This window comes from Aquila chrysaetos, chromosome 7, assembly GCF_900496995.4.
Source record: "Aquila chrysaetos chrysaetos chromosome 7, bAquChr1.4, whole genome shotgun sequence".
NCBI classification, from domain to species: domain Eukaryota; kingdom Metazoa; phylum Chordata; class Aves; order Accipitriformes; family Accipitridae; genus Aquila; species Aquila chrysaetos.
Window position 1 is genome coordinate 32,669,245 of NC_044010.1, and position 23,023 is coordinate 32,692,267.

A 23,023-nucleotide genomic window follows, 5' to 3' on the forward strand; every position below is an offset into this window, starting at 1 on the left:
CAACTTAGTATGTGCATAGGAACTTGGTCTCTCTATACATATAATTTGCAATTTTGCCATGTAAGGCATTTATATTTTATCATTCAACTGGTGCCACTCATTTGCTAAAAAGATGAGTATTCTCAAATACTTAAGCCTGTAACCTGCATGTGTATATATGAGGCTGCAGTGTAATAGGGAGAAGGGAAAGTATGTCTAACTGGTTTTTTTCTTCTCTCTTACTTGGAATCAGTTTTGACCACATGTATCAGAGAAAGACAGGGAAATGCTATTTTCATAAATCCCTTTGCTTGCAGTATTTAATTTTGCAGAATAGTTTTAGTCACAACCTCACTTTTGCACTGTTCTTTCTGGCATAGCAATAATAAAGGTGGTCAGTATGCACCAGGCATACAGGTCTGACTCCTCATTTTCCACTAATTCATCTCCAGGCCCACTTCTGAACTTGTCATGAGGAAAGTCCACCAAAGGCATTTGCAAGCCCCTTCTCACACTGGTCCCGTTGGTCAATCCTGGATTCCCAGCTTCAATGACTACCTTAAAACTCTGTGTGCTATTATGCAAGCATCTCTTTTATATGCACCCTACAGTGCTTTCACCTCTTTTTTGTTCTAGAAGTTGGTGTCACCTTCATTCAGAATTAAAGGATAGAAGTTGTGGCATTCTCTTTGCTGTGTCTCACAAAAGCTATAGCCTTGTTATGTGCACAAGAGACTAGCCAAGATACTTGCATGCTCTTTTAGTCAGCAATGTGCTGTGTGGGACCCAGATGCTTTGCAGATTACACAAGAATAAGAGTAGAACATGTGCAACTTTATAGTATAGAGGATGTAAGATGAAAATAACCAACTGAAAGGGCAAAAATATGCAGAGTGCTTGGGGGATGGGCAGCAAAGTGTTATCCAGACATGAACTTGTGGTATCTGTGTTTCCACCCTGTAAAACAGTCCAGCAGGGACATGGAGTGCAGCGTATCACACATGCATGCCTTGTCTCCAGAGGAATGCACTAGCTTGAGGCAGGCGTGTGTCTCTGCACAAGTTGGATGGGAGGGAAGGTAGAAGCAGGTGACCACTTGCACAGTGCTTTGGTCTAAATGTGCCCTTTGAGAATAGTTTTCATCTCCTACACTACAGCTGAAATTTTACATTGCATCCAAGCTGCCATGTAGAAGGAACATGAGTCATTAGCTGTGTTAAGAGCTCCTGGTTTTAATGCTGCTTCCTATCTTTTGTAGTGACAGATGAGACATACATTCTTAAAACAGCGCATGATGCAGCAGTGTGCAGTTTGCATGCTGATGTATATTAATTTACAAAGTGGTTCTACAACAAAACAATGCCATATTTTGCTAATATCAAGACTTGGGAGCTTTGGGAAAGAGATATAAAATAGTAGCTTTTACCTTAGAGAAAATAAAGGTCTGAGAGGTGAAGCTGTGGAAAAAACTATGATGATCTTTTTTCTCAGTCCACTCTGCAAGCAGCACGCAAACCACAGAATTTTGTGACTGTTTTCTTTCAAAGGAGATGAAAGATGGAGTGGAAAGCAAAGATGGATTTCATAGTTGCACCCCCAGGGATGGACAATTCTGGCTTCCATAAAGCTAAACATAATTTCACAGAAATGCTTGGAGAATCCTGTTTGGCAGCCATGTGCAATATAAGTGAACAAATGCACAAATTCTTTATCCAAAATAGCAAGACTCATTTTCTTTACCATGACATTTATTCTGTTTATGAGAGTAAGAAAATACAAATCTGTAAAATATAAACAGGCTATTTTATTCTTGACTAGTGTTTGCAGTCAAACTGTATTGCATGGTATACTAAGCTACGAAAAGAGAAGAGATTAACAGAGAAGGCATACTTTGTAGAAATGATACTCAGTGCTGTGAGAAAGAAATGCATCTTCTGTATGTCCATGGACAGCAATGTTTTTCTATGTTCTCATTCACAGGTTGCTGTGTTTCAGCTCTGTGAGGATATTAACATATGGATAAGTTTAGGCTGGGATTTGAATGAAGCCATTTACTCTCTGCCTCATTTCTAGCTTTTACTGAACCTACCCAACTACATTGTAGCAGTGCTTCAGGGTGGGAGCCTCTGTAAGATGACCAGGCAATATAGTAATATATTAGTAGAATAGAAAAACTTTTCTGAATCTGATCAGGGAAACCTGGAGTTTGGCTAAAAAATAAATAGTGATGCATTTGAAATGGACATTTTGGATGTGGATATGGACTCTGACTTGCAGTGCCTCCCCCTATAAAACTCATTATAAATGATACCTCAATTTTATTAAAATATCTGCTAGCAAGCATATTGAAAAAGTCAGGATCTCAGTAACCTCAGATACACCCTTCCAAAGAAGAGCAGCAGGAAAGGTAGATAAATCTGCTCGAAGTATATAATCATGTTGATCAAAATCAGTATTTTACTTGCATCAGTTTTCATTTCCAGCTATTACCAATCACCCAGTTAGGGAAAAATGGGAAATTGGAATTCCAGGATAAAAACTGAGATTCTCACAGGTCATCCTTAAAAACATTTCAATAAAAGTTTGTGAAGCAGTGGGGAGAGGACAATTGCTTTCAAATGTTAAACATTGATACAGGGCAAACAAAATCAGAAATTTGCTATCAAAAGTAAATCCAAGTTACAATAAATATGGGAAGCGGCTGGAATAGAAAAATAGTGCCTCTGATCGTGCTTCATGTAACTGGATAAAAAAAAGCACTACGCCAAAAATGGGAGGGTAAACATTTAGAAAGAACCCTAAAGCTCTGCTTTTCATCTTTAATTCCTGTAGTAGATAAACACAATGTCAATAAGATCTGGGAAATGTTAAAAGCTGTACTAAGAGGGTTGGTCTACTGTTCAGGAAGCTATCATCAGAGCCTTTCAAGATACTTAGCAATTTAGGAGTAGGGGCGGAGGTTTCTTTTTAGCTATAGCAGTTATTGAGACATTTTGTGGACTCATCTTCTGAAAAAAACTTGAACAGAAGAATGTACAAACTTTGAAAATTATTTAACTCACATATGAAAAGAAGGATCAATTTCCCAATTACTTTAAAATTGTTTGGGAGAGGGAAGCAAGTCACATTCAGGTAAAGAGGGAAAATAGATGCTGACGTACACAATAAAGGCAAAGATGGAAAAGCAAACCCATGCTGCAATACTTAGACCCATAAAGGAAAATTTTGTTAAAACCTTTCATAGCAATACACAGCTGTTTGTCAGAATTACAGGTGACTATGGCAAATGCTAGAGAAGGTGCAATTAAACAAATTTCAGCCTATGTGGTGGACTTGCTGGAATAGTAGGTATTTGAAGGAAATGGTGCTAAGTAAGAGATACAACAACAGTGAAATTTAACATGAGTTGCAGCAAAATTTGCCATCTCCATGTGGTGACTGCTCACTTTTTTGAAACCTCAAGCGGCTGGGAGAGGAGTGGCTGGAGACCAGCCCTGCAGAAAGGGGTCTGGGGGTGCTGGTTGACACTAAACTGAATATGGCCCTGGCAGCCAAGAGGGCAAACCACATTCTGGGGTTCATCAAACACAGTATAACCAGCCTGTCAAAAAAGGTGTTTATCCCACTGCATTTAGCATTGATGCAGTCTCACCTTGAGTACTGTGTGCAGTTCTGGGCCCCACAGTTTCAGAAGGATGTGAAGGTCCTTGAATGCACCCAGAAGAGGTCAACAAAGCTCGTGAAAGTGCTGGAAGGCATGTCCTGTGAGGAGCAGCTAAGGAACCTGGGTTTGTCTAGTTTGGAGAAAAGGAGTCTGAGGGATGACTCCATTTCTTTCTACAGCTTCATGAGGAGGGGAAGTGGAGGGAGATGCTGATCTCTTCTCCCTGGTATCCAGTGATAGGACACATGGGAATAGTTCAAAGCTGCACCAGGGGAGGTTTGGACTGGACGTTAGGAAGCATTTCTTTACCAAGAGGGTGGTCAAACACTGGAACAGGCTTCCTAGAGAGGTGGTCAATGCCCCAAGCCTGTCACTTTTTAAGAGGCATTTGGATAATGACCTTAACAACATGCTTTAACCTTTGGTCAGCCCTGAATCGGTCAGGCAGTTGGACTAGATGGTTGTTGTACGTCCCTTCCAACTGAACTACTCTACTCTACTCTACTCAGCTTGTTGTCAGTTTTCCAGTTTTTCAGCTTGCTTCTGAAGCTGTAGTCAATGGGGCAGTATAATATATAATACCTTCTGCAGTGACAAATGTGAATTTACATATGAGATTGTTTTACTGCAACCTAAAATATCCCCAATACCACACTGTGTGAAGATACAGTTGTCTCAGTTCCAGGCGTTGTGAAGGCATAGTTGGAATGTACAGTTCACCATGGGAGCCACTGCTATATGTAATGAAATATTCTTTGTTTCTTGCAGCTCTAAAAATGCTATTTTGTAAATACATCAAGTTACGTCCATACAAACACACACAGAGTACATACATATGCAGAGATTACAATAATAGTGTTCTTTTAATCATTATTACTAATAATAATATGAAGTACATCCTTATCCAGAGAAATGGGGTTTCTTTTGTTAGAGATGAAAATATCCTCACATTGGATCTGGTTTTATTTCTTTTTCTCCCTTTTCATAACAGAAAAAAAAAAGCAAAGCTGAGCAATATGTAGTTATCAATATCCATAGAGTTTGAATGGATTACTTTTTCTTCTGTGATACATATGGAAGACAAAAAACAACAAAGATTGTTATTAATAGTTTGGGTTTTGGTGTTAACTCAGCTGGAACATCTCCATAAGACTTCCTTGGACTACTCAGTAGCATTTCATCTCTCATCCTTCATTAGCTGATGTCTGCAACCTATTGGTTTCATCTTTTCTCTATAACAAACAGACATAGTATATACATAGATTTTTATCATTTTCTTAACACTTAAAGGACAGGTGTTAACATCACTTACAGTGATGCCTTTATATAGTTAACATTTCAGAATAATTAAATACAGTGGTTAAGCTTCGGTTGTTAGATGGTATGAAGATTCTCTTATAATTAAGAAGGCTATTTTCCTTCAGTGTTGCTTATATTCTGGTTCAGTCATAACATTTTACTATTCATTATTCTCTCTCTTATGTTTCATATATATGTGCTTAACTCACAGTTCTCTCAACTTTTAACTACTTAAGAACTGGTAGCACTTGATTGATTTCTTCTCTGTTTCAAACCTCTTTTACCTTCTTGATAGCCTAAGATTCTTTCTGTTATTTATATGTGCTGTGCTTACATGTTTGCTTGAAAGAACACTAGTGATATCAATAATTACATTACTAGGTCTAGATGCTTTATGTCGTTATATTTTTGCAGTTTTTCAAAACAATTCTGACTGATAAAATCACTTAGCTCTTAAGAAAAATTGGTTACATTCACCTCTTACTCAAGTCTGGAGTGCTTATTTTACATTTACTGTTTTTCTGTCTTCCCTAATTTGAGACTTTTGCTACATCCCTGGACATCTCCAGTCATTCTGCTTTTACAGTAGGTGCTGGGTCTTTATGCTACAGCCTTTTTTCCTGCTTTATAACTGAGCTTTCATGGCTACTATCTCCCCACAATTTTGTGATTAACCTCTGCAGCAGAACAACATGCATTAGTAATCACTCTTCTCACAGCTCATCTGATTTCTCCTATTTGAATATTCAGTGTTTCCCTCTTTGCTTGCTAAACCTTTAAGTGTCTCGTTTTCTTTCTACATTCTCTTCATCAGAGGAGACCATCTTAATTGCATCAGGTACAGCCTGGATGTGATATTTTAAGTTTTGCATTATATTGATGACAGTGTTAGCATCCAGCAGGATACCTGGCCTCTTTATTTCCCAGTCAGCTTTACAATTACAAATATACTTTGGTTCTTTTTTGCTTTGCTATCCCCTTCTGCTACTTTCAAGGGTATTGGGGAGTCACACTGGCAGAGGTATCAGTTAATATGAATACTAATTCTAACTGTTCACGGTCTTGCACATCTAGGTTCTTTATGTGAGGGTTGTGGTCTTACTGCTCCTTTCTGTTTTGCAGTCTCTTGATCAGGTCTGGAGATGGTTTTATTCCCAGTAGGCACGCACAAACACACATACATGCACAGAGTCCACCAATGACAGATCAACATGAACAGCAGAACAGTGCTTTTACTGGCACCACATACACACTAATAGCACTCACATAAGCATAAACAATATGAATGGCCTGGTCCTGCTTTTCCTTGCCAGCGAGTCAGTCTCAAAGCTTGCTAGTAGATTTTATACTCACACACACACACTCACAAAGATCTCCCTCTGGTAGCTTTTGTGTTCTTCAGCTCCAATCCTGCAAACAAGATGCCAGATGCCATGTAGCACCTGCACATTATTCACTGGGCACCTTGACACAACCATTAGCCTTAACCAGTCATATAACAATCCCAGCTGGCTGGTTAAAAATGCTGTGGCATTCTGCATCCACCTGTGCTATGGGACACGCTGCATTACTAAATAACTGCATTAACAGTTGTTACAGCCCCAGACCATCCAAGAATGGTCAGGCTCTCTTTTTCTCCTTTAGACTCATTCTGATTTCCCTCCACCCCAAAATGGCAACTCTTACAGCAATGCTGGGCTCCCACACAAACACAAACACACACAAACACTCATTCTTAATACACACAGGAGGAGTATCATCATGTATACACTACTTTGACCTCTTCAGGTAAAAAGGCAGTATGTCACTCAGGGCCCAGATTCTGTTTGGCCACATGGACCATCTCTCCTTTTGCTTACTGAAGGCATCTTAATACCAGCTAGCTCAAGCCTCAAAAATGGAAGCTCACAGATGAGCTCCTCGTGGGTAACTCTTCCCTCTAGATTGCAGGCATGAGATGTAACTGATTTAAGAGACTAGTGTTTTTTGCTTCAGCAACACACTACTAAAAACCTAATAATTCAATGATCAATAATTAATAAACACATCATTATTAAATTACACTTATAATTTTGCACTTGACTACACATGACAAATCCACTAATTATTACTCTTCAGTCTCTCAAATCACATGCAGCTACTATTGAATTACAATTCTATCACCCTTCCCTCCCCATGCCACTTATTACTAAGGTGCAACTATATCCCTCTTTACTCTGTCCTCCTATACCACACAGCATGTTTGCCCTTGAATTGTTTTAATCACCCTCCTGGCTTCCTAGAGAGCCTGTAGCTAGTTACAAGGACTGGTGTTCCAGGGGGACCTCTTGCTTACAATCTACCATCATGAAATCAGGGAGACAAGACCTCTTCATAAATAATGAAATAATTACCAATTTTAAATAATAAAGAAAAAATGTTATCATACAGTCTGGGTTCTACTCTAGTTTTATAGACAGCTAAAGACAGCACTGTGCATCATAACCTAGTCCTGGTGGAAGAGTGACGTTAGAGCTGACTGAGTGTTTCTGTAGCAGTGCACTAGTCTGCAGTAACATTTAAAAATGAAGGAAGCAGCAAATAGAGGGCTAACAAATAAGGTGCCTGGAAGGAGCTTGTTACTGAAAGAGATTCTTTTAGGTCTTGTGGCAGGACATTTGAGAAGTTTAACGCATTGCTTCCAATTCCACTAATCATCTCTTTTTATAGAAGAATATAAGTCATTAAAATTGCTAGCAACTCAGTCCATGTCCAAAGATGGTCTTTGTACCCTCATTACTGTGCATTAATTATTTTTCTCCCTTGCCCTTTTGAAGGGAGAAAGTTACCTTCATTTTGTGTGCATAGGACTGCAGCAGAAAGAGAGCAAGCCCTAGTGTTAAGTCACACAGAAAATCTATATTGAAGCCATGAATTGCACTGATGTTCCCAACTCCCAGATCCATCCTTTACTCATGAGGTCATGCTTCAGCAATAGCAATCTGTACTGTATGCCTTCCTCCCACCAAATTGTATACATTTGTATTTAAAACTCTATAGTAGATGTGCCAGTTCATTTAAGTGCCTTTTTCCCCATACAGATCTAATTTGCATTAGGAAGATAGATGGAAAATTCAAATACTCAGGAAGGCTGATACTAGTTGAGATGCACTACATATTGCATTTCTTTTCCCTCCTCGCTAAATCCTTTTTCTGTGGTTGTATCTTCAGACCTTTAAACTCAGAACTTAATATAGAGAGTTTATTGGTTTCCAGGTAGTGGTCTGAGGTTCCAACCACTGCAGGTGTGTGGCTAAGAGGTGTTAATTGAGTGATGGATGCACAAAAATCAAGAATACAACTCAACAGTTAAATCAAATTAAAGCAAGACTCCAAATGATTACAGTGGACTTTGGATCAAACCCTATGGGGAGTTAGGAGGTAATATACATTGCAACAAATCAAAAAACGCTCTGCTTCCCTGATATTCCTATTCACAAATGTACCAAATGAGTTTTCTTTTCCTAATATAGTTGTGTTCTGCCAAACTGCAGCTTTCAGTAAAAAAAGTCAGAAATATTAACGATGTCTGAACTGTTATTAGGAGTAATTAATGTTAAAGATAATAGTAACTTATTCTTCGCAGAAAATATGTGTGTACCTGAGCAATATTTAACTTTAAAACATTTCTGGAGGTTATCCATGGAGACATTTGTTTAAAAACCCTCTACCAAGATGGTTTTGGAAGTCAGTAAAACAGGTAATAATATTGCATATGGAGGCCAGAAGTTCACCAGTCTGGGCATGACTAGCTGCATACACTCAAATTATTACAAAACCAATGAATTTTCTTGTTTCCCATTCTGCTTTTATTTTGGAGAGTACCTTCATTTACCTATGCTCCAAAGGACATGTTTCCTTCCCTTTACCAATATGGGCTGGTAGCTAGCTGTTCAGAAACAAGGTGATTGCCTTGTGAAGGGTGGTAAAAACAGAAATTTGGAGATATAGTCATGCTGACTTGTCAGGGAAATTTCACAGGGAATCCTAACATGAAGGTGAAATAAATCCTGAGGGCAGACATTGAGTGGGAAATTAGAATGGCTGACTTCTATTGCTGCTGAAGGCTGAGACATAAACACATCTGTTAAATCATGAGAGGCAATGTTGTGGACAGTTATGAAATCTTCAGTAATAAATAAGCAATATGGTTTATGCTTTCAGAATATGAAATTGAGAGATCATTTTTCCTGAGAATGAAGTGTGTCCTAGCCAAGAGGAATGCAGGATTGACATGCAGTGGCTACAAGGTAATGTATATAAGCTTGTGCTGCGCCCCCCCCCCCCCGCCTCCAAGTATTCGACAAGCAACCAGTTTATTTATTTAGGGTTTTTTTACATATGTGTAGCTGAAAGCAAAGTCTGTGATGGAAAGAATCAGAACAGATGCAACAAATGCCACTGCTGATTGCAGTTTCCCTTAGTAATGCAAGTCTAGACTCTCTCACAGTGAGTTGGAGTTTGCTTTGTGGCACATTCCCACATCCTGATCCCTGATCTTCCAGACTGGGGAATTGGCTGGAGCACAGCCATGGAGGTGCAAGGAGAGCACACAGCTAGGTCTCATTCCCCTGTGTAACTGGAGGCAGGTGAGGCAGGAACCCAGACACAGTAACTTGGAAGTCTTCCCGCATCCCTTTGCCTTGGTGTTACCGTGCTCTGGCTGAGCAGCCACCCAGTTGCACAAGTCACCTCATTGGCCTGACCAGAATTACCTCAACATTATGAGGTCTCAATACATGAGACCATAATGTTACCCTAAACAATCATTACTATCAAGTCAGGGTTGAATTGTACTAAACCACCAAGTCTGTTTATTAATCTTATAATTTATATTAATTTTCTATTTATTACATGAAATCAGAAGCCACAGCAAATGCTGAGATTCTATAATAATACCTGCCATTCAGGTAGTTCTTATTTTCAGCTCTACAGTGTGCATTTGCTGCTCTTTGAGCTACACAGTATAATTCTATCACTTAAACATCAGGAGAGAAGGGTACTTCACATACAGTCTGGTGAGGATTCATTTTGTCTGAGTCATGCAAAAACAAAAAGAAAAGCTTGCAATAGAAGCAGAGCTCTTTTAAGGAATATGTTCAAGGTCCAGACATATATCTGTCTATTTACATTGCTATCTACCTGGTTAGACTGATAATTCTTAATTACATGGAACCCTGTTTGCTCAGCTGCTTCCCAGCAAAAATGATTCTGTCCCAAAGCTGAATCTGAAATCAGGTAAAAGAGTAGAGCTTGTAGTGGTGGTATCTCTGTACATTTTTTTTCCTCCCCATTTATGACTGCTAATCAGAGGGATTACCTTCTTTCTTTTGCTCACTATTGAAAGTTTACGCAGTGAAACACTTAAGGATGTATTCAACTAGAGATGATGGCCTACATTTATTCTCTTTGATTATACTTAGAGTCAGGACTTAGTAATTTTGAAAATATCACCTGATTAGCTGAAGCGCAGGAAAAACTCATTAATCAAATAGTATGGGAATTAGTAGGATCTGCTGAGAGATCTTAAATAAGTTTTCCTTGCTATTGTACTTTTGCTAAACATACTATCACTTGGTGATTGGAGAGGAGGAAGGAAGGTTATACAGGAGGAGCCTGTTTATAGGTGACTGTTTAGTAGGTTGTTCAGGAGTCCTAAATGCAGTGGAAATTAATTCCTTTCCACTGGATACAGTTAAAAGTCAAACAAATACAGAAATTAAGCTGAAGGATGTGTAGTATGTCTGCTGTTTGGACTAGAAAATTGGCAGGAGCACAAATGGTTTCCAAACACCAGTACTACATTAAATAAATTTCATGTTCTGGAGTCATCCCCAGGTTACAGTTTTCTCCACTCTAGCTGACATTGTGAGTTTTTACAGTCTAACACTGAAGTTAGCACTCCTGTGATTAGGAATTGTATATGGGGATTCAGGAATCTGGTCTCAAGACCCTGGGCTTGGTCACATGTCAAAAGAACATCACCTGAACTTGACTGGAGAACTTAAAACTCATTTCTAGTGCATTTACATATACAGCAGTTAATCTTTATAAATGTGATGCATTAATCTCCACTGGACTTTTAAAGTGTCTGTTTTTCATCAGATTAATAACTCATTAAAACATAAATGTTTATATATACCTGTGTGTGTGAGTGTGAGAGAGAAAGAGAGTAATTTAAAAAAGCAACTTCCACATTTTTTGATTAATGGACAGGAATTCTGATTGTACCTACAAGAAATCTGTATCAAAGAGAGTTTAAAGTATTAACTAGAGAGCAGTCTAGATAGTCCCCAAAGAGTATGTGCTTTAATACTGGATTAATCATGTTGGCAGTAAACACAACAACTGCATTTACTGTGTTTTAATCTCTGTTTATAAATCAACCACACTTCTGAAGCCTTAACAGACTATGTAGTATTTTGTGTTATAAGTGTGTATTGCTTTATAACCTCATTGAAACTGGGTGGTTAGCTGACTTGCAGCCTCTTCCATTGCCATCAGATATTGAGTGTGTTTTCTTCTCATGCCAGGTGATCCATTGCAGTGGCTATTTGAAGATACGGCAGTATATGCTAGATATGTCTTTGTATGATTCCTGTTACCAAATCGTTGGACTGGTGGCTGTAGGTCAATCTTTACCTCCCAGTGCAATCACTGAGATCAAACTTCACAGTAACATGTTTATGTTCAGAGCAAGTTTGGACTTAAAATTAATATTCCTAGATTCCAGGTAAGCAGCTATTTCATTTCTAGCATAAAATGTTTTCAAAAAGTCAAGTGTTATCGTAAGCTACAGTGGTTTCCAAACAGATCAAAATATCTGTGAAAGAATAAAGCAATCCAAAATAGATCTGGAACACAAAGACCATATAGGTCTTCAAAGCCCTTCAGGTAGCTGGATAGACCATACTTTGTCTTGAATGTCAACATATAAGAGCCTGTACCATTTAACCTATAGTTACCTACAGTTTCAGAGAGTCAACTAAAGCTGTCTTGCTGTAAGTAATTGGCAGATGAGCAGTAGTACATTTTTACCTTAAAGGACATAGATTTTAACATACAAAGCTAGTGAAAGGAATGAGGATGTGCCACCATCCATAATTTAAAAAAAACACAACTGAAACACTGAGGTCAAATGACTTGCTGGGGTCATCCAGAAAGCTTTTGACAGAGTAGTAAGAAAACATAGTCTTCTGCACTTTAGTGTAATGCCTTAACAATGAAACCGGCCCTCCTAATGGGGTGGTTAGAATGAAAATGAATTCAATTGGCTACTACACGAAAACACAGCCTTCTTAAACAAAACTTGGGAAAACGGCTATTGCTGAGGAAAGAGAACCTTGCCTCCACTGTCAGCTGATACACTCACATACCAGTTAAGAAGAGAAGAGCACAAAACCAGAACTGAAGGAGTTCTTTTAGTATACAATGATACTTTGTACAGTGCACTTCAAGATACCTTGAGGGGAAAAGCCCAATTCCCAGACAATATAACAGATTTTACTATTGTCAAGATGATCATTCTTCTAAAATCCCCGCATGCAGAGCAGTATGTCACATACTCTCTCATTTTCCTGGCACGCTGGATTTGCAAGAAGCAGAAATGATATTCATGTGTAGCAGTGAAAAAGAGTCTGTATCGAAGACAGTGGGGAAGTTTTGCATGGCAGGTCAACCATGCAAGAACATGCTGTTTTTCCATGCTAAGTCAGTGAGATAGTGGGCCATCAGCTGCTAAAATACAAAGAACTAGTTGTTTCTGGAATCCTTCCTTTTTTTTTTTTTTTTTTTTTTTTTTTTTGGCATGCTTTACTTAATGTAACAGCTACAAAGAAGCACAAGGGGTTTAGCAACATGTCTTTGCATGTGGAAAAACGGAAATGATGTGCCTAAGAGGAACTGCCTGGAGACATAAGTGTCTTCGAAGGAGACAGTATAACCAGAGGTGTTGACAGGAGCACAGATACAACCAGTACTGTTGCATGGCTGTGTTTACCAACGAGCAGATGAGTGTCCTCCACTCACAGGACAATCAGGGGTATTAAGCATTACCAAAGCCCTTTGCTCTCCCAGCTGAGCAAACCAAATTATATTTGCTCAGAGCAGGGACATATTAGGAATAAGACAAAACTGTTTTCAGGCTTGTTTCTGGTATCCATACAAGGAAAAGTGTTGCTAGATCTTTAGAGGTAACAGTCCCAGCAGACAGGCCAGTATGAAAGCCGTAGGAAGCAGCAGTTAAATAAGCCTTTCTAGGCACTTGATACAATGTAAAACACACAAGAGTTCATTTATCAAGGTCAGTGGAAAAAAGAGATGGTTACTTACCTCCAAAGTGATCTGCTTTTTCTGATTTTCGTACTGCAGCCTATGCATCCATTGCTATGTGGTTTATAAAGGCTTTAAAGAACTCTAGAGGGCAGAACTGATCATCGGGGCAAGCTCTGTTTCCTTCTGTGTGCCCTGTCACATGCAAAGAACAATCTTCAGAGCCCGGGGTCCCTACCGTGGCTTATTGAGGGTTTGGGTTTGTGTTAAGGAAGTCAAGCAGCTGAGTTTATTTCCAGATTCAAACTTTTCAAAAGTTTGGGTGTCCTCGTAACTGTTAATGGTGTTTTTTTGGCCCATGGGAAGACCAGCTTCAAAGGGAGGCTGCAACTCCAGAAAAATTAATACCTAGCTTAGGTTTGTGGCATTTTGTTTGGTTTTGGATTAGCTGTTTCTGTACTGACCAATTAAGTGGGCAGGATGAAACTGCCACCCTTGTTTTAATTGCACTGAAGTCAGAAGGAGCACTGAAACCTGAACAGGACCTTTCACCAGTATTTCACCATGCCGATAGGCTTAAGTGAGAATTTGGACCCCTAGACTTGTAAGCCAGGAGGGACAGCACACAGTGCCAAGAAGAAACAAGCATATATTCACATATCCTCCTGCAGAAAGAGACCACATGTGCTCACTCCATGTTGGCAATCCCTGACTGAGGAAAAGGCATGCAGGATTTTCCCAGATGAAGGCATAGCTAGGGAAGGTATGGATGTATTTGTACTGTATTTATAATAAATCACACCACAAAGGCTTTTTTTGTTTGTTTGTTTTTCTGATTTTCTTCAGAAGGATCCCACCCCCCCCCAACACTCTCTCTCAAGTAGAATGTAAAGTCCCCAGTCTGTGGGGTCCACATGATTGCTTAGCATTAGGGTAAGAGTAAAGAAGATGCATAAGTTACAAAAGAAAAAAAAAAGTAAGCAAAGTTTACATTTTCTGCAACTTCCAATGACACATCTTGCTTGAGACCCCTGTATTAATTTCTGTAGATACTACTGTGTTACTCTGATACAGTGTATCCTCATTAGTGTTTAAGCTCAGACCAGAAGCATCCTTTTGAAGTGAATGTCCTGACTATCCCCACTCATTGCACTGCAGTTCATGGCATGAAGAGGCCTTAGGCATGTGAACTGGATTACTCCTGGATGAATCTAAACTGGAAGACAACCTCCAAGAGCATGTCTGAGGCACTCCAACTATTATAAAGCTGCCAGTCCACAGGCCTAGATTAGAGCTAGTCCCCAGTTAAAGTCCCAAAATTTAAATAGGCAGATGCATCTGCTGCTGCAGAAGTAGATCCTCAGCAGTAACAATTTTACTCTACAGATTGCCTGCTAATGGACTGTGTTGCTTGTTCATGTAGATGTGCCTTTGTATGGTACCTCTGTTCTGCCTTTTTAGATGATGAAAGCCTAGGACAGCATAAAACACCCTCAGCAACACTAGGTAAACAAGCCACATCATTATGGCTGAGTTGCACAATGTACTTTAAGGATTTTTGTTCTCAAGCAACAGTGCTAAATAAACAGAAGTCCATTTTGAACCATGAAGTTTGACTCTTCAGGTCTGACGCAGTGTAAGTCTGACCAGTGTAGTCAGGTTCTTTAACATCTGCAGAGATGCTGCTGTTTCAACTTTGTTCCATTATTCTACTTATCATCATGTGAGGATATTTTTCTGAAGTGTAGCTTCAGCCTTCCTTTTCTTAGCCTGTGATCTTCATAGCTCCTTGTCTTTCCATGTTCTCAGCTAGAATAAGCTCCTGCTTCCTTCTTCTGTTAGGTGTTAGCCTGAATTTGCTTATAGACCTTGATCACAGCTTCTATGGACTGACATACATGCTACACTTGTATGTTTGTACAAGCAAATGACAATGTGTCATCAGTCCACAAGACCAGTTTTATTGTTTTGTAAAAGGCTCCTCAACTGGATCGTTGTGCAAAGGATCATGCATTGGCAGTGGCAAAAGCCAAAGTGGAAATAAGTAAAAGAACTCTTTTTCCTGCCTGTGTGTAAGGCTGGCCAGGAAATAGCTGCACCTTGCTTTGGCTGGGTTGAGAGGGTTTATTTTCTTATAAAGATGAAGATTCTGTTTCCAAAACTAACATTTTGTCCTGCAGTTTTTAGGCACCTGATTTATTGGCACAGTCAAATGTTAGGTTAATGAAACTGAATATTCCTAGAGATTTTACTTATTATGGAATCTTCCTTTTCCAGGGTGACTGAATTAACTGGATATGAGCCCCAAGATCTGATAGAAAAAACCCTCTACCACCATGTTCATGGCTGTGATGTGTTCCATTTGCGATATGCTCATCACCTGTGTAAGTAAAAAGAATGCTAGACTGAAACTTATTAAGTAGAGTGAGAAGTTTTGCAGACAACAGGCGCTATGCTGGCAAGTAGAGGAAGCTTTCCAAATCTTGACTGGAGCTAGATTTTCAAAAGTGCTTGGCTATCACTTAAGGAAACCATTAGTTCTGCAAATAAGCTAGATACTCAATATCCTGTGCTTCTGAAAAAAACATATCTGACCACTTTTATCTTTCTACTTAAAGGATCTAGGCTCTTTTGAAAATTTGGACTTGATTCTGGGTGGTGAACTCTTGAAGGAAAAAACCCAAAAGAGCAAGTGAGTGAGTGAGAGGGGAAAATCTGAACTTTACTAGCCTCTGCTGTTAAAAGAAAAATTATGCAATAGTTCCCCATTCCTCCGAAATATGTTAGTAATAATCATCCCATGTTTGAAGTGAATGCAGACCCAAAAGATCCTTAGATGAATGTTCATTAATAGCATGTGGATGAGGTTTGGAGAATGGAGTGTCAGGAAAAAAAATTACACATTTAATAATTCCCCATCTGCCAACAGAGACACTAATCATATCTTCAAACATCTGGATTTGGGAAGTAGTTCATTCAGTAGCACATTAATTTGAGAAGCAAATTGAGGGAATAGCTGAACTCTGGATTTGGCTCAGTCTGCTGCAGCCCATACGATGCAAAGATGACATCCAAAAACCAATGTCAGTGAATTTTTTTCCAGATTGCTCCTGTGGGCTGAAAGCAGCCAGAGTCAAATCCTTCTCTTAGGCTTCCTGAAGGAGAAAGCAGTCAGTTCTTCACCTTAATATGAGCTATTCATGAGGATCTGGAATATAAAGGAGGATGTAACTGCATTTGGCAAGTCAGTGCTGAATTCCAAGTGCTGAATGCTGATGGCAGTGTGTGCTACACCTGGAAGAGCAGAAACTGATCTTTACAGCAAGTTCATATTTACCAAAACACCATTGCATATTCTGGGCCATTCCAAACTAAAAACTAGAATGACCAGGGTACATGGTAATGTCCTGTCGGGGGCATCCTCTTTGTAGTGTTAACATCTGCATCTGGATGTGACTGTTGACCTGTACAAAATATCACTCATTATTTTCACAAGACTATTTGAAATACCTATGTCAACCAGTATGGAGATGATTCCATTATAGCCACAATCATCTCTGGAAAACAGTTTTCCATTTTAGAGCAGAGCAATGGATAATTCTGTGTGCGTGGTAAAAGACTTGTACTTTGGCTGCCAGTTTGATCTATGTATACTGGAGTTTTCAATAAACAGACAAATCATGTTTGCTGAATAACTCCCCCCTGCTCCTCCCACAAGAAAAAAAACCTCAAACAAACAGAATAACTAAAAGCAGTTCTCTAGATACTGTATCTGAATTACGAAGATTAATTATTGTAAAGTTTAAAACCAGAAAAAAATGCAAGACATATATACATAGAAATTTATGAAAGTTTCAAAGCAAATAAATGCCACGAAACAAAAAATAACGGCTTACGCTTGGGCAACAGTGGGAACAGTGCAGAATCATGGTTAGAATACCAAGTAACAGGAATTATTAAAACAGATGTAAAGTGTACAAACTTCCTCTGGGGAGCACTGTTATAACTCCCCCACCATCCATCAGTAAATGTCTTAGGAACATGAACAGTAAAAGGTTGGCAAGTTTGACATAGCATTCTATAAAGCAATCTGGTGATTAAGTGTCATCTGATGAAAAAATCTGGAGAGAAACATCTTACACCTAATAAGGGTATTAAGAAAAAAAAGTAAAGAAAAAAAAAAGGCAGCCCTAAACTAGGGTAACAAATTGCTTTTTCAAAGAGGAAAAAAAATTCCCAAACTGAAGATCTAAAGCAACTGAACTTTAAGTTAGGCAGCACAGAGAACAAAACAAAGGAAACAGTGAGGAGAACAAGTTAGAAGGGATATATCAAGAACATCTGACTATGAGGAAAATGTAGATGTGAATATTTGCCTAAGGTGTGCTGGCAGCAAACAGTGTTTCCTGTTTTAAACATTTGATTAGCTTCCAGCTATATGAAAAAGCTTCTGGCATTTGAACTAGTGTTATTTATTTCTATAGCACCATCAATATACACACTGTTTGCTCTGCAACTGGGGAAATGTGGCCACACAAATAATGAGTTGCTGCCCAAGGATCTTGCATTCTGAAAGACAGGATAAAGAAGCTGTTCCAGTACAGACAAAATATTCCACTGTTCCAGTATAGACAAAATATTTTTCTGGCCTCAGAGAAATCACTTCATTTGTACCATCATCTCTCCATGAGAAGGATTTTGTGCATCCCACATGTTGTACCATCATTGCTCTTCCCACATAAACTTTTACAAGAGTCACATCTCTGTGCCTTGGCAGGGCAAGCCCCAGCCCCAGCTGATGTCATCACCAGTTTTGCTGCTTCCCGGAAGTCAACCTATGTGTTTATAATTTACACTCTGTCCATGGCATTGAGTCTACTTTAGCTGCCCCAGCAATCAAGCCTTCTGGCAGAGCTCTACTAGTTTTTAAGCGGGCAAAAGAACTGTAGAGTCTGCTAGGGCACAATCCACTGACCATGCTGCTCAAGGGCTGGACCAATGACATGCCAGGTTGTGTGCGCCAGGGAAGCTAAAACAATAACTGCTGCGAGCGTGGAACCAAGAAGTCCCTTTCTCTTAGTGGTATCCTTAAGTGCAGGCTAGGAACTCCAGCCACATGTCCGTGAGTCTGCTGAAGCCTTTTAAAATAGCCATCTATGACAGACTAAAAGGACCAGCCCAGCCAGCCCAGTGCCTTTTTCAGCTTGCCTGCTAAACCAGGAGGGAACCACAACAGCGGAACACCCAGTTAAAAATGGCACATCTAAGAGCTAAGGCTAAAGCCACTGAATCCTCCCTGTTTGATTGCAGCGGAGGCCACCAAGAAGTCTGAGACTGCACAGATTGTCTTGGTAGTGGATTTACCTCACTCCCATTTCTGAGGTTTCCCAATCAGCATCAAACAGGGTAATTTAACACAGGGCCAAAGGGAAATTGACCTCATTTACTGTATCGGAAGCACAGTTACTGTCCCCTAGCCAAGGTCAGACTTTCCCCAGATTGCTAAAAATGCAGGAGACATGGAGTCCTCCCCCATCCCAGGAGAAATATTGGTTTATCCATATAATTAGGAAGGAAAGCTGAACACTATAGTCCTCAGTGGTTTTCACATCTTTTAAAATACTGTCTTAACTGGAGAGCTAAAACAGGGATTTCAAAAAAAATGAGTGAGAGAGAGAAAAAGTCAAAACTAGTCCCAAAGCACACAGAAGACCTTTGTTATAGCTAGCGATCCATTACAGCATTAATTTCTGTTTTGGAAGACTGAGTAGCAAGGCATTTTGAATTCAAGGGAAACGTGACCATTAAGATAGTAGGAAGACTTAGTTCTGAAAAGCCTAGACCACATTACAAAAAATATCTGTTAGATGATCTAGGCCAAAATGTAACCATCATTTCCTAGAATTGGACCATTTGGATTGTGGAACACAAAGAAACATAGTGATTCCATGGAATATAGCTGATTATTAACAAATATTTTTAGAACACCCCTATTTGCATTGTTATGCTGAATCTTTGAGTAGCAGCTACAAGACATTTACCTTGGAGCGATATATTGCACTTGAAGAGTACACATGCCTTTGTATTTTGTAGGTGTGTTTACATACTTACGCACATATTCCTCAAGATTTTATTAAATATCTGTACATATGCACACCTGCACCCCATAGTAGAAATGTAGGCATGAAAAAGTACACCAGCAAGTATGAGGCAAAAAGCTGATATCTAAGAGAGACTTCAAACTCTAAATAGCAGTGGCTTGGTGTCAGCAAGGGTGGGTTTTTGAATGTCCTGCAAGATGTTGTTCTTTATCTTGTTGCTTTCTGAACAAATGGATACCATATCCTGTAATGGAAGGAGAACTGACACTTTCAGAAAGACCTGTCTATACCCATTTTGTAAGAGCCTGATTTTCTTAGGGAGATTAAGTGGATTTGAAGAAAATTTTAAACATGTTGTGATGTGTGCAGATAGATTGGAGAGTAAGCAGTCCAGAGAGATGACCTATATGCTGCAGACTTAGAGGACTGTTTAGCAAGAACAAGAACTCTTGCTCTTCTATTTCTGTCAGTCTTACCTTGGGCTATTCACATTATTCACATTATTGCGGTCTCTGATTACTATTGAAATTACAAACCCCTATTCCTCCAAGTAACAACTGAACAAAAAAAGCCAACCGCAGTGATGATTGATAACTGTATAGTCAATTACCAAACAGTAAACAAACCCCCCCAAGATTATGCACTCTTTAGTTCCCAATTTAATATTGGATGTCCTCCCTGTCAGAAAAATCTTCTATGAATACTAATTACAAGGTCATATATTTTCTTTTCAAGTGGTCATTTGCGCTACTAGAGTTGGCTGAAAGAAAAAGCTGTTGTTCGATTTCCTTATTATGTATCTGCTTCTGCACCAAGCATGTACAGTGAGAGAACAAAATTTCAGTGAACTTTGCTACTAAGTTCAGTCTAGTACAAGCCCTACATTTGCAAGCAGTAATTCCATTTCTTAATCATGTATCATATAAAGGAATTGCTGCTATTGATCACTTTTTTTGGACATTGTTTGTGTAGCAAGCTCAGTCCCTTATTTCCTAATTTAAAAGAAATAATTGATTGTACAGAAAAGTAAGAAGACGGAGTTTCCTAGAGGAATGTTCCGGGGTCACACAACAGAAGAACCACCTTCGAAGGCTGGGCATTACCTGCTAGTGAATCGTTAGATAAATTATTGGCACTGAACCAGAAATATCTGTGGGTAGATTAAATATTTAGAGATGCTGCACAACTCCTAATATAGCATAGCTTTACGCCAAAATATCTTTGTTCAGAGAATCCAAACAGGTGTATAGAGGATTACATTTCTAGTGAAATCTATCAGGCAACTGATTCACCTCTCTGACCTTGTCTTTATTTGTGTGCTTAAGAACCAAATAGCAGTTTAATTTTACCCTTTTAAATCAATCTTCACAATATAGAGCTTACAGAGGAAAAAGCATTATAGCATAAAATACATTGCAAAATACACAATAATCAATCAAGCTATGAATGACAAAAGTGCTTCCAAACACATTGGAAAAATTCAAGCTAGTTGTGTCGGCTTCAAAATACTTCTGCTGCCTTGAACTTTTCTTTTTCAGTTAGAAGATTAGAAACAGTAAGTGTTTTTGCAGAATGTAAGCATAAGAGAGCAGGGTGAACTGGAAAATAAGGAAGACAAACCTTAATAATTTGCAACATACTATTTGTAAACAATAACGTGACCTTGTGAAACTATGTAAAGGGGCAGGACAGATACCTTTGCAGGGGAGCTATTTAAAGTTTGGTGGGAGAAGAAGGAGGTTTAAGGGAGGGGAAGGAGGGAGAAAAGTCCCTGCCTTGCAAATAAATCTCTCCAGGAAGTGGTCACAAGTCCAAGCAATGCAAAATGCTTTTCTTTATTGCATTCACAGTGCTGGTGAAAGGCCAAGTCACAACCAAATACTATCGACTACTGTCCAAGCATGGAGGCTGGGTTTGGGTACAGAGCTACGCTACTATTGTGCATAACAGCCGTTCATCACGGCCTCACTGCATAGTGAGTGTCAATTATGTCCTTACGTAAGTCAAAATACTTTGTACCATTACGTGTTATCAATAATCAATTCATTTTGTGTGTTATCAGTAATTGATTCATTACTAATTAAATCCTTTAAGTTTGCTTTATTTGTGTCTTCCAGTATCATTCTGGTGTTGCATGTTACAGCCACTTTTCTCTCCTCATATCCTTCCTCTTTTAGTTATGTTGAGCTAAAAATAGCTAGTATTCCTGATGATTACCTCGTACACTACATGCTTGAATGTAATACCACTTGTAGCCATTTGTGTTAGACCTGGACCCCAGTTCTGTAATTGGCATCAGAACTGCACTGGGGCTGTCCAGACACAGTGAAAGCCACTGCTACCCAGAAGAGATCACAGTGTGAATTTGGGAGACGGAGACATGGTAGGAAGCGTTATTCCTTTCAGGGACGGGTGAATCACCGAGGATTCCCTCACTTGCCTTGGGTTGCACAGACACTCAGGGCAAAACTACATTCTCACAATGGCAAGTCGCTCCCACTGAGCTGGTGAATGTACAGCGGTTTGGACCTGCAGTTTATGAATTCTAGTTCAAGTCGTGAAGGCATTACAAAATTCCTATCTTGATATAAACCTGAGAGAGACAGAAATCTATTTTGAATAAGAAGGATAAATAATAGTGAAACAGACTGTGACTGAAGAGACTATCGGGGCGGGGGGAGGGATAGTGGGCACTCATTGTGTTGAATAGTGTAAAAAAGCAGGGAACTATACACTCTTTTGTCTAGACTGATCCATTTTGTATCCAACTTGAAAGTAAGATGTGGTTGCATGATGTGTGTGGTAGGATCATGTGTGTTTGCATATTACAATGTTGTCTCTGATATCTGACTTTGCGGAGTTAAAGTGGATGAGTTGAGAAACTATAGGGTGTTTCTTTAAACTTCCTGAAGCAGGTACTCAGCCCTAGACACACTGGCTAATGCTGCCCTCATTCCTGTACGATGTGAGAGCCAGCAGCATGAGGGAAGGACTCAGTCTTGCAACCTGCTTGAGTCCCATGAGTCGGGGCAAGTGATTTGAGTGAAAAGGAGGACACTGTGCCAGGGATATAACAGCATATTCTTGGAGTTGAATTTACTTCCAGGTTACTCACCATCAAAAAGTGATGGAAATGAGATCTAGATAGAAATTGAGAGAGAAGTAGGTTTTTTTCTAGTTATCCTTTCAAAAATATGCTCCACTGTTGCTACTGACAAAACCAGGGGAGACCATTTAATCATCAGAACTGTATCAACTGATGTTTCAAAATATGATCCATAGTCTGATCTTGATTTTTTAGCCTCTTTTGTACAAAAATCTGCCCTGTCTGTTGGGCAGATAAAACTGAAGATAACAGAGCAGAAATGTAAGTCTAGAGACTGTTAGAAAAACTACACTGCAGCTCCTGTGGTCTAGCTACAAGCCAATTGTGCTGACAGGAGAGGAACATCGCTCCTTTTCCTTTCCTTGGGCATACTTGTGACAGCCAAGGCAGAGACCAATTCCTGGTTGAGGAGGAGACAGATGAATTGATCTGTGTCTTTCTATCAGCAGACATGACTGATTCCAAACTGCAGGGTGCCACGGATTGCTGAGAAGAAGTTGGCAGAGCTTAGCTTCAGAGAGTGGGGATATTTAGTACAGATGTTAATGCGGTTCCCAGTGGAAC

At 39.4% G+C, this 23,023-nt stretch overlaps 1 protein-coding gene across 4 annotated transcripts in view; it reads left to right on the plus strand.

Annotated features, from left to right (window-relative positions):
* The window catches only part of SIM2 (SIM bHLH transcription factor 2), a 63,407-nt gene that overhangs the window by 27,449 nt on the left and 12,935 nt on the right, over positions 1 to 23,023 (plus strand). For all 4 annotated transcript variants that reach the window (XM_030020217.1, XM_030020218.1, XM_030020221.2 and 1 more), the window contains 4 exons: positions 9,146 to 9,231; positions 11,515 to 11,714; positions 15,530 to 15,636; positions 21,204 to 21,351. In XM_030020217.1, the coding sequence (XP_029876077.1) occupies positions 9,146 to 9,231; positions 11,515 to 11,714; positions 15,530 to 15,636; positions 21,204 to 21,351 (541 nt within the window). The remainder of the gene's footprint in view (positions 1 to 9,145; positions 9,232 to 11,514; positions 11,715 to 15,529; positions 15,637 to 21,203; positions 21,352 to 23,023) is intronic.